The sequence below is a fragment of the Carcharhinus amblyrhynchos genome, chromosome 23, assembly GCF_965287045.1.
Source record: "Carcharhinus amblyrhynchos chromosome 23, sCarAmb.v2.hapA, whole genome shotgun sequence".
Lineage (NCBI taxonomy): Eukaryota > Metazoa > Chordata > Chondrichthyes > Carcharhiniformes > Carcharhinidae > Carcharhinus > Carcharhinus amblyrhynchos.
Genome location: NC_137346.1, coordinates 2,764,035 through 2,781,741, shown reverse-complemented (window position 1 = coordinate 2,781,741; position 17,707 = coordinate 2,764,035). Strand labels below are relative to the sequence as shown.

Here is a 17,707-nt window from a genome sequence, read left to right as displayed (position 1 = left end):
AGCTGGGCAGGAGGAGGCTGGCAGGCAGGGAGCCGGGCAGGAGGAGGCTGGCGGGCAGGAGGAAGAGGCTGGAGGGCAGGTAGGCAGACAGGAGGAGGCTGGCATGCAGGTAGGCGGGCAGGAGGAGGTGGCTGGTGAGCAGGGGGCTGGGCAGGGGGAAGAGGCTGGTGGGCAGGGGGCCAGGCAGGAGGAGGAGGCTGGTGGGCAGGAAGAGGCTGGCGGGCAGGGGGATATGGAGGAGGAGGCATGTGGGCAGGTGGATATGGAGGAGGGAGATGGTGGTGGCGGCCAGGGGGCTGTGGAGCAGGAAACAGGTGGGCAGGAGGTGGTTGGGCAGGGAGCGGTAGAAATAGAGGCTGGCAGGCAGGGTGATATGGAGCAGGAGGCGAGTGAGCAGGAGCTGGGTGGGCAGGGGGTTATGGAGAAGGAGAAGGCTGGCAGACAAATTGCTGGTCAGGAGCCTGTAGAGATAGAGGTGGACAGGCATGGAGCTGTTGAGGAGGTTGGTGGGCAGGGGCAGGAGGTGGGTGAGCAAGAGGCGAAGGTAGGTGGGCAGGAGGCTGTCGAGCAGCAGGAGGAAGCAGGCGCGCAGGGGGCTGTGGAGGAGGGTGTGGGTGGGCAGGAGGACATGGGCACAACATCCATGCCTGTCCCACAGCCGTGTGCCCTGATGTGCCTCATTCATTCAGGGTCCCTACAAACACCCAGAGATAGCTGGAGACTGCTGACAGGAGCAATGGGCAGGAACCGTGTCACCTATCAAGAGGCTGGCACAGCAGTTTCTCCCGTGGGAACACACTGTACCTCAACCTGCATGACCCCTGTCAGCCTGGCCGAGAAGGAAGTCAACACATCGAGGTCGGAGTGTGTCAACATTGAAGTGACAGACAGTGCAGTGCTCACAGACTCTCTACTCTGGAAGTAAGTTAGAGAAAGATTAGTGATTAACTTACTGGACCCAGTAATCTAGTGAGTGTTGTGTTGTACAATGATAATCCCAACTGGTTCACAAATGAGTTTACAGCCACATGATTGAATTCACTCAGTTCAAAACAGCTACTAACTTCGTCAAGAAAATAACCCAGCATTACTTTCTCTGGCTGGCTAGTAAATACCAACCTCACCAGTGACACCACTTTCTGTGAGTGAATTTAAAAACATTGGTAATTTTGTAAACCTCTCCATATTCGTCTTGAATATGTGGTTTGAGGGGTCTCTAGTGATCAGCATTAATAGACTGTGAGGGGTGTTTTATATAGAATTATCACTCACCACCTTTATTTTCATTCATGGGATGTGGGCATTACTGGCTAGGGCAACATTTATTGCCCATCCCTAATTGCCCTTGAAGGGATGATAAGCTGTCACCTTGAACCGCTGCAAGGCCTGAGGTGTAGGTACACCCATGGTGCTGTTAGGAAGGACATTCTAAGCTTTTGACCCAGTGATGGTGAAGGAGTACGATGTATTTCCAAGTCATGATCATGTCTTGCTTGTAGTGGTCTACTGGAAGTCCATGTGCTCTTCTAGATGATAGTGGTTGTGAGTTTGGAGGTGCTGTCGAAGGAGTCTTGGTGAGTTCCTGCAAAGCATCTTACAGATGGTACGCATGGCTATCACTGTCAGTGGTGAAGAGATTGAATGCTTGTGGAAGCAATCAAGTGGGCTGCTTTACTCTTGATGTTGAGCTTTGAGTGTTTTTGGAGCCAAATAAAGAGTATTCCATCATACTCCTGACTTGTATCTTGTAGATGGTGGAGAGAATTTGGTGAGTCAGAAGCCTAGCCTCTGGCCTGTTCTTGTTGTCTCGGTGTTTATATGGCTAGTCCAATTCAGTTTCTGGTCAATAGTAACCCCCAGGATGTTGATAGTTGGGGATTCAGGAATGATAATGTCATTGAGTGTCAAGGGGTGATGGTTAGCTCCTCTCTTGTGGGAGATGGTCATTGCCTGGCACTTGTGTGGCACAAATGTAATTTGTCAGCTGTGTGGACCAATCCAATTGTATGTCACAGCCCCCTAACTCTGCGCATGATGTGTGTGATAGGAGCACATTGTTCAATAATCATAAACCAAGCGTGGCTTTGTTTTTTTGTGGACTGTTCCTTCTTGTCTGGGGTTCATAATTAGTTCCTGTTTGTAATGAGATCTGTTAGAAAGCAAGAAGTTTCTCTGGGGTGTGACTGTCTGTCATGATTTACATTATCCCTGGACTGGACCAATCCTCATCCCCCACCCTCCCACTCCAAAAACAACCCCAAAAGTGTATCTAACAGCATTGTGGCTGGTGGTTGTATTTGCTATATCAAACTTGTTGTTTGGGTCTTGCTCCTTATTTGGGTATCACCATTGTGTGATAGTCATGTCTGCAGTCTCCTATAGTGAAAGCTTTGCCAGCTCTTGATGCTGCAGAACTGTTTCCCTGTCTCTATGTTATTACTCCCCCACTCCTGAGAGAAGGGGTCCCTTTGATTTGAGCAATGCTTCATGGTGTCCACTACAAGATGTAGAAGGTTTTAAATATCGCTGCTGCCCGGTACTTTGACCCTGCAGGGGTGAGTTTGTCGCCTTTAACGTGTTTTTCAATTCGCTTTCCATAGTTTTTCTCGAGAAGCTCTGGAATCAGTTCCCCGGGAAGATCTGGAACGGCGACTGGAAACAGCCCTCCTCATCAATGAGGTTCTGTCCAGCCAGCTGAATAACCTGTCCAAGAGTAAAGGTCTCGGGCTACGGGCTGGACCTGCAGATCAGCGGGAGACCTACACCCAGACTGACAGTTCTCAGACTCCTGAGGTAACATTCCAAGCATTAAATCTATCCTCTGGGCCCTCTCTGGGGTGAGTATTCTGATGGAGATCAGTCTTAAGTATTTGGTTGTGTTGGAATTGGTTAATTAAGAGAATTGGCAGGTATTTATGTTTGACATTATCCTCCTCCCACTCACCTCCATCTCACCCTATCACTATATGCGTTCTCTAATGCTATCGCTAACACCCTGTCACTATATGGGTTCTCTAATGCTATCTGCTATCACAATCACCCTATTGCTATATGGGTTCGCTATTTCTCATGGATACAGGATCAGATCATTATTCATTGTGTCATGCATACTCACAAGTTGGCTAAAGGGTGCCATTTTCAAACCTGAAGTGTCCAGTCTGCTTCAAATTACCCTGGTATGATAAAGGATCTAGCCATTTCGTGCTGCTAAATGTAGTGACAACCTGAATGGTGTTTGCCATTAACAGGATGCTGCTATCAAATCGAAATGACATTCTATCTAACGAGCAAATGGGTAATGTGGTAAATGAATCTTGATGTTTAGTATGGATGTCATACGTCCCAACGACTGGCAAATCATATCAAACAGCCTAGCCTGTCTCTTCGGCTGTTCACAAGAACATAAGAATATAAGAAATAGGAGCAGGAGTAGACCATCTAGCCCTTCGAGCCTGCCCCGCCATTCAATAAGATCATGGCTGATCTGAAGTGGATCAGTTCCACTTTCCCGCTTTCTCCCCATAACCCTTAATTCCCTTGTCTGTCAAAAACCTATCTACCCGTGACTTAAATATATTTAGCGATGTAGCCTCCACCACTTCAACGGGCAGAGAATTCCAGAGATTCACCACCCTTTGAGTGAAGAAGTTCCTCCGCAACTCTGATCTAAATTGCACCCCCCCCCCCCCCCCCCCACCATCCCCGCCTTTATCTTGAGGCTGTGCCCTCTAGTCCTGCTATCCTTTCTAAGTGGAAAGAATCTCTCTACTTCTACCCTATCCATCCCCTTCATTATCTTATACGTCTCTATAAGATCCCCCTCATCCTTCTAAACTCCAACGAGTACAGACCCAGTCTATTTAGTCGCTCTTCATAGTCCAACCCCCTCATCTCCGGTATCAGCCTAGTGAACCTCCTCTGCACTCCCTCCAAGGCCAATATATCCTTCTGCAAGTGCGGCGACCAAAACTGCACACAGTACTCCAGCTGCGGCCTCAACAGTGCCCTGTACAGTTGCAGCAAGACCTCCCTACTTTTATATTCTATCCCCCTCTCTATAAAGGCCAACATTCCATTCACCTTCTTGATCACCTGCTGCACCTGCAGACTGGGTTTTTGCGACTCATGCACAAGGACCCCCAGGTCCCTCTGCACTGTAGCATGCTGCAGCTTTTTGCCTTTTAAATAATAATCCCTCCTACTATTATTTCTGCCAAAGTGGATAACCTGTCAATAAACAGAGTACTATCTCAATTTACATAAGAACATAAGAAATAGGAGCAGGAGTAGGCCATCTAGCCCTTCGAGCCTGCCCCGCCATTCAATAAGATCATGGCTGATCTGTTGTGGCTCAGTTCCACATTCCCGCCCTCTCCCCATAACCCTTAATCCCCTCGCTTATCAAAAACCCATCAACCCGCGTCTTAAAAATATTTAGCGAGGCAGCCTCCACCACTTCAACGGGCAGAGAATTCCAGAGATTCACCACCCTTTGAGTGAAGAAGTTCCTCCTCAACTCCGTTCTAAACCGCCCCCCCTTTATCTTGAGGCTGTGCCCCCTAGTCCTACTGTCCTTTCTGAGCAGGAAGAGTCTCTCCACCTCTATCCTATCCATCCCATTCATCATCTTATATGTCTCAATGAGATCTCCCCTCATTCTTCTAAACTCTAACGAGTACAAGCCTAGTTTATTCAGTCTCTCCTCATAGCTCAACCCCCTCAACTCCGGTATCAGCCTAGTAAACCTCCTCTGCAGTCTCCAAGGCCAAAATATCCTTGTGTAAGTGCGGCGACCAAAACTGCACACAGTACTCCAGTTGCGGCCTCACCAATGCCCTATACAGCTGCAGCAAGACCTCCCTGCTTTTATATTCAATCCCCCTCGCTATGAAGGCCAGCATCCCATTAGCCTTCCTGACCACCTGCTGCACCTGCAGGCTGGGTTTTTGCGACTCATGCACAAGGACCCCAAGGTCCCTCTGCACCGTCGCCTGCTGCAGTTTTTCGCCACGTAAGTAATAGTCCTTACTACCATTATTCCTACCAAAGTGGACCACCTCACACTTGCCAACATTAAATTCCATTTGCCAGTTCCTGGCCCATTCGCCCAGCCTATCTAGATCCTTCTGCAGACCCTCCACACCCTCCGCACAGTTTGCCGTTCCACCAAACTTGGTGTCATCAGCAAATTTCGACACCATACACTCGGTTCCCTCCTCCAGATCATCTATATAAATGGTAAGTAGCTGAGGCCCCAGCACCGACCCCTGGGGCACTCCACTAGTCATCAACTGCCAATCCGAATAGTACCCACTAACCCCCACTCTCTGCCTCCTATTTGACAACCAATCCTCTATCCATGCTAACACCTTACCCCCAACTCCATGCCCCCTTACCTTCTGCAATAACCTCTGGTGAGGTACCTTGTCAAACGCCTTCTGAAAATCAAGAAAGACCACATCCACCAGCTCTCCTCTATCCACCGCCCTAGACACATCCTCATAGAACTCCAATAAATTTGTCAGACACGACTTCCCCTTAACGAAACCGTGCTCTATCTGCTCTATCAAGCAATTCCCCTCAAGATGCCTCGCTATTTCCTCCTTGATGACGGATTCCAACATTTTACCTACTACAGACGTTAAACTAACCGGCCTATAATTCCCTGCCTTTTGCCTGGCACCCTTCTTAAACAACAGCGTAACATTAGCCGTTTTCCAATCTTCCGGCACTTCTCCGGAGTCCAGCGACGTTTGGAAAATAACCACCAAGGCATCCACCATCACCTCCGCCATTTCTTTCAGAACCCTCGGAGCATTCCATCCAGTCCTGGGGACTTGTCCACAATCAGTCCCTCCAGTCTGTCGAGCACCGCCCCTCTAGTAACAGTAATGTCATTGAGACCCTCCAGTCCTACCACCTTTCCATCGCTAACACCCGGCAAATTATTCACGTCCTCCTCCGTGAAGACGGAAACAAAAAAGTTATTCAAGACCTCAGCCATTTCCCCATCCCCTACCACTAAGTCCCCCCTCTCATCCTCTAAGGGTCCAACGTTCACCCTAGCCAGCCTCTTCCTTTTTATATATTTATAAATACTCTAGCTATCCTTTTCTATATTAAGCGCTAGCCCAGCTTCATAGTTTCTCCTACCCTTCTTTATCAACTTCTTTGTCAATCTTTGTTGACATTTAAACCTCTCCCAATCCTCTTCTCGCCCACTACTCTTAGCTACGCTAAACGCCTCTGCTTTTAATTTAACACTTTCCTTCACCTCCTTCGTTATCCACGGCTTATTACCTCTCCTCCTACGGTCCTTTTTAACCATTGGAATAAATTTCTGCTGAGCACCAAGAAAAATCTCCTTAAAGATCCTCCACTGCTCCTCAGCAGACCTACCTTCCAACGCGCTCCCCCAGTCAACATTCGCCAATTCTTCTCTCATTCTACCGTACTCCCCTCTGTTCAAACAAAGGACGTGTGTCCGGGAACCCACTTTCTCCTCCTCCATCTGCACCAGAAACTCCTCCATACAATGATCACTCTCCCCAAGAGGATCCTTCACCACAAAGTCCCTAATTCTACCCGCCTCATCATGTAACACCAGATCCAAGATAGCTCGCTCCCTCGTTGGCTCCAACACACACCGTTCAAAGAAACTATCCCGGTAGCATTCCAAGAACTCCTCCTCGAGCCCACCGCGTCCAACATGGGTCGACCAATCAATATGTAGATTGAAATCCCCCATAATTATTGCCGTTCCATTCCTGCACGCCGCACTTATTTGCGTGTTAACAGCCCGCCCCACCTCCAGATCATTATTTGGGGGCCTATAGACAACACCCACCAGTGTCTTCCTCCCTTTGCTGTTCCTAATCTCCACCCACAACGATTCCACTTTCTGCTCTTTGCTTCATATATCATCCCTTGCTACCACCCTGATGCTATCCTTAATCAGCAGAGCTACGCACCCCCCCCCCCTCCTTTTTCCTCCCGCCTATCCTTCCTAAACACTTGATACCCCTGGACATTCAGCTCCCAGTCCCTGTCACCTTGCAGCCATGTCTCTGTAATGGCCACCAGATCATATCCATTTGCGCTGATCTACACCACCAGCTCATCCACTTTATTCCGAATGCTTCGTGCATTCAGATAAAGTGCCTTCATCCCAGCCTTCACCTGGACCCTATTTGCCAGAACGCCATCAACCATACTCACGCCTCCTACTCCCTTTATTATTGGGACATCCTCGGCCTCTTCCCTTACCTGTACCCTCTCCTTAACTTTAGACCCCGTAATGTCACCTACCCTCGCGCCGCTGCCGCCCACCCCCCCCCCCCCCCCAAATTAGTTTAAAGCCCTGTCTACAGTCCTATTTACACGATTCACCAGGACTCTGGTCCCAGCACGGTTCAGACCAACCCCATCCCACCTGAACAGGTCCCACCTACCCCAATACTGATGCCAGTGCCCCATACATTCAAACCCATTCCTCCCACACCAATCCCTGAGCCACCCATTCACTTCCTTAAACTTATCACCCTTACGCCCATCTGCACTCGGTTCAGGCAGTAGCCCAGAGATAACCACCTTGTCGGTTCTACTTTTTAATTCCATTCCCAGCTTTTCATACTCCATTTGACAAACCTATACCTGCAAAACTAGAACATAATGCTGAACCTTGGATGTGATTCCGTGATTGGGCTGCATGTGCTTGAATATTCCTGGGTGTTAAGGATCACACTCAATAACCAGTTTAAGAGCAGCTGGACTCGTAAGGTAGCTCAGCTCACTTATGTTTGCTGAAAGCTACATTGATCTGTTCTCTTCTTGCCCACTTATTGAGTAAACATGAGCTCTTTGGTGTGTTTGCCATGTCTTGACCAGTCAAAGCTGACGTGGCGACCATTCAGCACCCCTTTCCCATGGAGAATAAATTGTTACCTTTGAAATTTGGTATTCTTCATCTGTCCTGATAAGTGCAGGACAAAAAGCTTTGACAACATGACTTTTTTCAGAAATGCTCAAGTTTTGTCGAGTGAATATTATCTAGTTTCCCCCTTTAAAAATGTGTCTATAGTATTCAGTTCAACCACTCCCACTACTCTTGTGGTAGCAAGTTCCACCTTCTCATCACTCTCAGTAAAGAAGTTTCTCCTGAATTCCCTATTGGGTTTATTGGTGGCTATCTTTAATTGATGGCCTCTAGTTCTGGACTCTACCACGAGTTGAAACATTATCTCTGTCAAACCCTTCCATAATATTTGGTCATCCATCACTCTTCTCTGTCTGAGAGATATCAGCCCTGGCCTGTTGAATTTACTTTGATAGGGATGGCCTGTTCGCTCTGATATCAACCTTTTACATCTTTTCCGGTACCCCTATTTAATTTTTTATAATATGTAGAGCAGAACTGTGGAGAGTACTGTGTGAGACCTAGCCAAAGCTCAATATAAGTTTAACACTTCCTGCTTTGAAACAGCCGTCGTGTGGAATTCCAGTTTCTATTGTTAGCCGAGACATTATAACTTTAAAATAAATTGTTGCTTGAAAGAGATGCAGGACATTTGCACGCTCTACTCTGAAAATGAGTGGAAAGTCAGTGGAAACATTCCTGCTTTGAGAGCCTGAATGCCCTCAGTTCACTCCCACTGCACTCAGACCCAGTCAGTGGAAACCAGAGCTCTGGCTTTGAATTCCAGCTTGATATCTAGCATCTGGTGGGTGTGCCTTTGCTTTTCCAGCTTCCATGTCACCATCTGGGTTCTGGGACTTTGTAAAATGATCTCACCATCCTGGACTAACCCCCATGTTAACTGTGGAAGATTGTTACGATCATGGATGGAGTGTTCATGTCATCACCAAGGCTGGTACTTTGAATCTCTCGACCTTAAACCCCCAGCAGAGAGCGACTGGGAATTTAAGAATGCTTATTCTGTGTGTTGACAGGTAGAGAATCAATACTGCAGCCTGTATCTACAGCATGCAAGCAGAGTGCGAGAGCTTGAGCTGAACCTCGAACAATACCAGCAGCTCCACAGTACCATCTGTAACATCCGAGGGCAGCAAGTAAGTAATGACAAGCTGTGCTCAGAGTAGTGCCTGGCTGTTTCTGCTGGTTTTTGTGAAGGCAACAAGTGTTTGTTTGCCTCTCGTATTGTGTTGTGGAATGTTTCCTTCTCCTTCATAACGTTTAGATGTTTCTGTAACTCCTTCGGCAGAATTTGCTGGTTGAAGAGGTTGAGGAATGTCTGGCTGGTGCAGATGGAGCTTATGAGGAAATGAAGAACCAGCGAGTGCGAATGCATGAGCAGGTAAGCAGCTCAACTGAATTGATCTTTGACTTTACATTTTAGTCTGCTGCCCTTCGCCCACTGCTGAGTGCCGAAGTGTGATGTGCAGGAGGGGCATCTCCCACATCCACTGAGAGAGACTCCTTCCTGCTGGAAAGGAATCCAGAATTCTGAGCCAGAGATTTGTTCTTTGCTCTCTGGGACTGAACAAGGTGTGGGACCCTTCTTGACAAGAGGAGGCTGAGAGATGACCTTAATGTGTTTTTTAAAATCCTGGAAGAGTTTGATCGGATAGGCACTGAAGTTAGTGATAGCTTGCTCCTGTTTATAGAGAATTCAGAGTCTGAACTTTGAAATTCATCCTCTGGATATGGGTGTTGCTGGTTTGAACAATATTTATTGCCCTTCCCTAATTGTCCTTGAGAAGGTGGTGCTGATCTGCCTTCTTGAACAGCTGATTAATTGTACACCTACAGTGCTGTTGGGAGGGAGTTCCAGGATTTTTGACCCAGAAACAGCAAAGGAACGATGACATATTTCCAGGTCAGGATGAACATAAGAACATAAGAAATAGGAGCAGGAGTAGGCCATCTAGCCCTTCGAGCCTGCCCCGCCATTCAATAAGATCATGGCTGATCTGTCGTGGCTCAGTTCCACTTTCCTGCCCTCTCCCCATAACCCTTAATCCCCTCTCTTATCAAGAACCCATCAACCCGCTTCTTAAAAATATTTAGCGAGGCAGCCTCCACCACTTCAACGGGCAGAGAATTCCAGAGATTCACCACCCTTTGAGTGAAGAAGTTCCTCCTCAACTCCGTTCTAAACCGCCTCCCCCTTATCTTGAGGCTGTGCCCCCTAGTCCTACTGTCTTTTTTGAGCGGGAAGAGTCTCTCCACCTCTATCCTATCCATCCCATTCAGTGGGTTGAAGGGAAACTTTGAGGTAATGTTCCTATGAGTCTCCTTCACTCTTTCAGAGGTTGTGGGTTTGGTGCTGTTGTAAGAGCTTTGGTGAGTTGATGCAGTACATTTTGTAGATGGTATTACATGGCTGCCACTGCAGCAGTGCTGCCATGAGTGAATATTTAAGGTGGTGGATGGGATGCCAGTCAAATGGGCTGTTTTGTCCTGGATGGTGTTTGAGCTTCTTGAGTGTTACTGGAGCTGCACTCATCCAGTAAAGTGAAGATCCATCACATTCCCAACATGGGCCTTGTAGATGGTGGACAGGCTTTAAGGAGTCAGGACGTGAGTTACTTGCAGCAAGATTTCCTGGTTTCTGACCTGCTTTTGTAGCCACAGTATTTATATGTCTATTCCAGGGCTTGAGTAAGTTACTCTGTCAGAGAGTTGAAGACTCTCAAAAGTTAATTGGGGGAGTCTGTGGGAAGGCAAAGGGATGTCTGGTAAATGGCACGCTTTCAAAAGCATGTTAACCAGGGTTCAGGGTAAACACATTCCTCTTAGAGTGAAGGGCAAGTCGGGCAGAAGTAGGGAACCCTGGATGACTTAGGATATTGAGGCCCTCGTCAAGAAGAAGAAAGAGGCACATGACATGGGCAGCAGGGATCAAGTGAATTCCTTGAAGAGTTTGGGGGTGTGGGAGTAAAATCAGGAGGGCAAAAAATAGACACGAGATTGCTTTGGCAGATAAAGCAAAGGAGAATCCAAAGAGCTTCTACGAATACATAAAGGGCAAAAGAGAAACTAGGGAGAGAGTAGAGCCTCTTAAAGATCAACAGGGACAGGCTATGTGCAGGTCCACAAGAGATGGGTGAGATCCTAATTGAATATTTCTTAGCAGTATTTATTGTTGAGAAAAGCATGGATATTAGGGAACTTGGGGAAATAAATAGTGATGTCTTGAGGAATATACATATTACAGAGAAAGACGTGCTGGAAGTCTTAAAGCGCATCAAGGTAGATAAATCTCTGGGACCTGAAGTGTATCCCAGGACACAGTGGGAGGCTAGGGAGGAAACTGCAGTTCCCCTAGCCGAGATATTTGAATCATTGATAGTCATGGGTGAGATGCCTGAAGATTGGAGAGTGGCAAATGTGCCTTTGTTTAAAAAAGGCTGCAGGGAGAAGACTGGGAACTACAGGCCAGTGAGCCTCACATCTGTGGTGGGTAAATTATTGGAAGGTATTTGGAGAGACTGGATCTACAGGCATTTAGAGATGCAAGAACTGGTTAGGGACAGTCAGCATGGCTTTGTGAGTGAAAAATCATGTCTCTGAAATCTGATTGAGATTTTTGAAGAGGTATATTGGATGCGAATATAGGGGGCATGGTTAGTAAATTTGCAGATGACACCAAGATTAGTGGACAGTGAAGAAAGTTGTCTCCGATTCCAACAGGATCTTGATCAATTGGGCCAGTAGGCTGATGAATGGCAGATGGAGTTTAATTTAGACAAATGCGAGGTGATGCATTTTGGTAGATTGAACCAGGGCAGCACTTACTCTCCCCAACACCCTATCATTAATTAGTAACAGAACAAAGAGATCTAGGGGTACATGTTCGTAGCTCCTTGAAAGTGGAATCACAGCTGGACAGAGTGGTGAAGAAGGCATTCAGCATGCTTGGTTTCATCAGAACATTGGATACAGGAGTTGGGACGTCTTGTTGAAGTTGTACAAGACATTGGTATGGCCACACTTAGAATACTGTATGCAATTCTGGTCACTATAATAGAAAGGATATTATTAAACTAGAAAGAGTGCAGAAAAGATTTACTAGAATGCTACCGGCACTTGATGGATTGAGTTATAAGGAGAGGCTGAATGGACTGGGACTTTCTTCTCTGGGGCGTAGGAGGCTGAGGGGTGATCTTATAGAGGTCTATAAAACAATGAGGGGCAGAGACAAGGTAGATAGTCAATATCTTTTCTCAAAGGTAGGAGAGTCTAAAACTAAAGGCCATACATTTAAGGTGTGAGGTGAGAGATACAAAAGTGTCCAGAGGGGCAATTTTTTCACACGGAGGGTGGTGAGTGTCTGGAACGAGCTGCCAGAGGTAATTGTAGAGGGTACAATTTTATCTTTTAAAAAGCATTTAGATAGTTACATGGGTAAGATGGGTATAGAGGGATATGGGCCAAATGTGGGCAATTAGGATTAGCTTAGGAGTTTTAAAAAAAAGCTGCATAGATAAGTTGGGCCGAAGGGCCTTTTACCAAGCTGCAAACCTGTATGACTCTATGACGCGATGGGCCGATTGGCCTTCTGCACACTAGAGATTATTTGAATATCATGGCTGGGCATTTAGATTTGCCTTTGGAGATGGTCATTTTGTAGCATGAATGTGGGATCAGGCCAGACCTGAATATTGTGAAGATCTTGCTACGTGAGGTCACAAACTGCTTCATTATATGAGGAGCTGTGAACAGAACCAAATGCTGTACAATCATCAATGAACGTTCTCCTGCAGGTCACTGATGCAGTTTTTCTCCCCTTTTCAAACTGCAGACTGTGGGATGGTCCTGTTCTAACCCCACAACTATAGCCACTCAGTAGTTAATCAGGAGCAGCATCAGCTTAAAAACTCATCACCTGTCCTCTGAAACAGTCTTTTTGTTGTTTTGTTCTAAATGTGATCTCCTGTACACAGCTGAAAGATGCCAGAGATCTCGCCCGTCAGAGTGCCAACCAACTCCAAACCATGACCCAAGCAATGGCGAAGGTCATGGAAGAACAAAGAGGACTGAGGAATAGGACAGGCGAGGCTGAATGGAAGATGGCAAATGTGAGTGCTATGTTTTCTGACCAAGCCCCCATTAATTATCACTTCAAATTAAAACTGGAGTGAATTGTAAGCCAGTGTTAAATAGGAAATACTCATTAACCTCTGGTTCTGCTCTTGGGATTACTTTAGCAACATACACCCATTTTAGTAGAATCTGCCTGTTGCACGCTCATACAATAAAGTAATCATACATCACATGTAGATTTGTTTAATAAATATCTCCCAATGTGTAGTAACCAAGAAGATAAAGCAGCTGCATTGATCAGAAAACACCTTGCGCACATTGCTTTTCCTCAGCACTTTATCATACTGTGCTGCAGTGTATTGTGATCACGTGACTATTACCAGAGAAGCACAGAAAATTACAGCTCAGAAACAGGCCTTTTGGCCCTTCTTGTCTGTGCTGAACCATTTTTTTGCCTAGTCCCACTGACCTGCACTCGGACCATATCCCTCCACACCCCCTCTCATCCATGAACCCGTCCAAGTTTTTCTTAAATGTTAAAAGTGACCCCGCATTTACCACTTTATCCGGCAGCTCATTCCACACTCCCGCTACTCTCTGCGTGAAGAATCCCCCCCCCCAATATTCCCTTTAAACTTTTCTCCTTTCACCCTTAACCCATGCCCTCTGGTTTTTTTCTCCCCTAACCTCAGTGGGAAAAGCCTGCTTGCATTCACTCTACCTATACCCATCAAAATCTTATACACCTCTATCAAATCTCCTCATTCTTCTTCACTCCAGGGAATAAAGTCCTAACCTATTCAATCTCTCTCTGTAACTCAGCTTCTCAAGTCCCGGCAACGTCCTTGTGAACCTTCTCTGCACTCTTTCAACCTTATTTACATCCTTCCTGTAACTAGGTGACCAAAACTCTACACAATACTCTAAATTCGGCCTCACCAATGCCTTATATAACCTTATCATAACACTCCAACTTTTATACTCGATACTCCGATTTATAAAGGTCAATGTACCAAAAGCACTCTTTACGACCCTATCCACCTGTGACGTCACTTTTAGGGAATTCTCTACCCCTATTCCTAGATCCCTCTGTTCATCTGCACTCTTCAGAATCCTACCATTTACCCTGTATGTTCTACTTTGGTTTGTCCTTCCAAAGTGCAATACCTCACACTTGCCTGCGTTAAATTCCATTTGCCATTTTTCTAGTTGGTCCAAATCCCTCTGCAAGCTTTGAAAACCTTCCTCACTGTCCACTACACCTCCAATCTTTGTATCATCAGCAAATTTGCTGACCCAATTTACTACATTATCATCCAGATCATTGATATAGCTGACAAACAACAATGGACCCAACACCGATCCCTGCGGCACTCCACTTGTCACAAGCTTCCACTCAGAGAAGCAATCCTCCACAACCACTCTCTGGCGGCTTCCACTGAGCCAGTGTCTAATCCAATTTACTACCTCCCCATATATACCTAGCGACTGAACCTTCCTAACTAACTCCCCATGAGGACCTTGTCAAAGGCCTTGCTGAAATCCAGGCAGACAACATCCACCACCTTCCCTTCATCCACTTTCCTGGTAACTTCCTCGAAAAACTGTAATAGATTGGTCAACATGACCTACCGCACACAAAGCCATGTTGACTCTCACTAATAAGTCCCTGTCTATCCTGTTAAGTAGCTTCTTGCATTGTTTTATACTCCTCGAGCATCTGATCTGTTCCTTGCTGTCTGTACATTTCATACAACTCTCTCTTCCTCTTAATCAGTGTTACAATCTCCCTCGATAACCAAGGTTCCTTATTCCTATTTACTTTGCCTTTAATCCTGACAGGAACACACAAACTCTGCACTCTCAAAATTTCTCCTTTGAAGGCCTCCCACTTTCCATTTACATCCTTAGCAAAGAACAGCCTGTGCCAATCCACACTTCCCAGATCCCTTCTCATTTCATCAAATTTGGCCTTTTTCCAGTTCAGAACTTCAAACCAAGGACCAGATCTATCCTTATCCATGATCAGGTTGAAACTAATGGCATTATGATCACTGGATCCAAAGTGTTCCTTCACACTCACATCCATCACCTGCCCTAACTCATTTCCCAATAGGAGATCCAGTATCGCATCCTCCCTAGTTGGCACCTCTATATACTGATGTAGAAAATTCTCCTGAACACATTTTACAAACTCTACCCCGTCTAAACCTTTAACAGTATCCGAGTCCCAATCTATATATGGAAAATTAAATTCCCCTACTGTCACAACTTTGTTTCTTGCAGTTGTCAGCTATCTCTCTGCTGATTTGCTCCTCCAATTCTCGCTGACTATTGGATGGTCTATAATACAACCCCATTAATGTGGTCATACCTTTCCTGTTTCTCAGCTCCACCCATAGGGTCTCTGTAGACAAGCTCCCTAATCTATCCTGCCTGAGTACTGCTGTAACATTTTCCCTGACCAATAATGCCACCCAGCCCCCCAACCTTTTATCCCTCTGCCTCTGTCACCTCTATCTATCTATTGTCTCCATTGATCATTTTGAAGAGCAGAATCACAAATGCAATTAGCTGCATCTGGATTTCCAGCTATATGTCGGGCAGCACTGCTTTAATCCTGTGGTTGATTGTTGAATACTTACTGCAGGGCAGCGTGGGCACTGTACAGAGCTACTGCAGTTAAACTTTAGTTCTCTGCTCTGCTGGCACTAGCCAGTATAGATCATAGAATGGACAATAGAGGAGGTCATTTGCCCCATCGTATTAATGCTGGTTCTCCTTGAAAGAAATAGCCAATGAGTCAAAAAGCTCCTTGTTCTTTCTCCTTTTCAAGTATTTATTCATTGTAGCCTTAATTTGACCTTTGCTGTAACCGCTGCATGATATAACACTGAAGGAGGCTATCCAGCCCATCATATCTATACTGGCTTTCTGAAGGAGTAATTCACAGTGTCATTCCCCACCTTTCTCTTCCTAGTCCTGCAATTTCTTCCTTTTTTGATAATCTAACTTGCTCTGGAATGCCTCGATTGAATGTTCGTCCATCACTAACTCAGCCAGTGCATTCCAAATCCTAACCACTCGCTGCATGAGGGTTGCAATTGCTTTTGCAATTATCTTAAATCTGTGCCCTTAGGTTCTCAATCCTTCCACCGATGGGAACAGTTCCTCCCTGTCCACTATGTCAAGATCCCTCATGATTTTGAATGCCTCTATCAAATCTCCTCTCAACTTCTCTTCTCTGAAAAGAACAATCCCATCTTCTGTCTACATAACTAAAGTCCCTCATACCTGTCAGAATCAAGTGAGAGAAAGATGTGAGAGAGAAGGCAAGGTATCAAGATGGGAATTGATCATCCGAGTGTATCTGGAAGTGAATGAACTTTGCATGAATAGATAAGGTGAAAGGTTGCTAAATAACAAAGATCGAATGAAAGGCACTCTTCCTGAATGTACAGAGATGAATTGATGGCACAAATGGAATTAAATGGGTATGATCTAATTGCCATTACAGAGATGTCATAGAGGTTTACAGCATGGAAACAGGTCCTTCGATCCAACTTGTCCATGCCGCCCTTTTTTTTTAAAACCCTGATGCTAATCCCAGTTGCCCACATTTGGCCATAACCCTCTATACCCATCTTACCCATGTAACTACCTAAATGCTTTTTAAAAGACAAAATTGTATCTGCCTCTACTGCTGCCTCTGGCAGCTTGTTCCAGACACTCACCACCCTCTGGACACTTTTGTATCTCTCCCCTCTCATCTTAAACCTATGCCCTCTAGTTTTAGACACCCCTATCTTTGGGAAAAGATGTTGACTAGCTGATTTATGCCCTTCATTATTTTGTAGACCTCTATAAGATCACCCCTCAGCCTCCTACTCTCCAGAGGAAAAAGTCCCAGTCTATCCAGCTTCTCCTTATAACTTAATTCATCAAGTCCTGGTAGCATCCTCGTAAATCTTTTCTGCACTCTTTCTAGTTTAATAATCCTTTTCTATAACAGGATGACCAGAATTGCACACGGTATTCCAAGTGTGGCCTTGCCAATGTCTTGTACAACTTCAACAAGACGTCCCAACTCCTGTATTCAGTGTTCTGACAGATGAAACCAAGCATGCCGAATGCCGCCTTCACCATCCTGTTCACCTGTGACTCCACTTTCAAGGAGCTATGAACCTGTACCCTGAGAGCTCTCTATTCTGTAACTCTCCCCAACGCCCTACCATTAACTGAGTAAGTCCTGCCCTGGTTCAGTCTACTAAAATGCATCACCTCGCATTTATCTACAGAGAGACCAATGCTAGGAACTGAATGATCAAGGGTATTTAATATTTAGGAAGGATGGGCAATAAGGAAGTGAGGAGCACAGCTAATGAAGGATGAGATCTAAAGACCAAAATTTCAATTCTGTTTGGGTGGAGCAAAGACACAGCATTGGGCATCAAACTTTATTGTAAGTTGTTTTATAGGCTATCAAACAGTAATAATTTGATTGGGCTGAGTATAAATCAGGGAATTGGAGGTGCAAGTAACAAGGATAGACTTGCAATTTAAACACAAACTGGGTGACCTGATAATCCTAATGAGCAGTATGCCATGGCAGACAAATTCCTGGAATGTGTTCTGTTATTTTGAACTGGTTGTAGGATTTGTTGATGATGTCATTAGGGTGTTGAGAGACTGCTGTTTTAC

The 17,707-nt window shown here is 45.8% G+C and overlaps 1 protein-coding gene across 1 annotated transcript in view; it reads left to right on the top strand.

The window, feature by feature from the left end:
* The first annotated feature begins 432 nt into the window (after nt 1-432).
* spag5 (sperm associated antigen 5) overlaps nt 433-17,707 on the top strand; it is a 42,756-nt gene continuing 25,481 nt past the window's right edge. Inside the window, exons 1-5 of the mRNA XM_080210525.1 lie at nt 433-921; nt 2,601-2,793; nt 8,950-9,069; nt 9,222-9,314; nt 12,907-13,041. Coding sequence (XP_080066651.1) covers nt 629-921; nt 2,601-2,793; nt 8,950-9,069; nt 9,222-9,314; nt 12,907-13,041 — 834 coding nt within the window. The 5' untranslated portion in view covers nt 433-628. The remainder of the gene's footprint in view (nt 922-2,600; nt 2,794-8,949; nt 9,070-9,221; nt 9,315-12,906; nt 13,042-17,707) is intronic.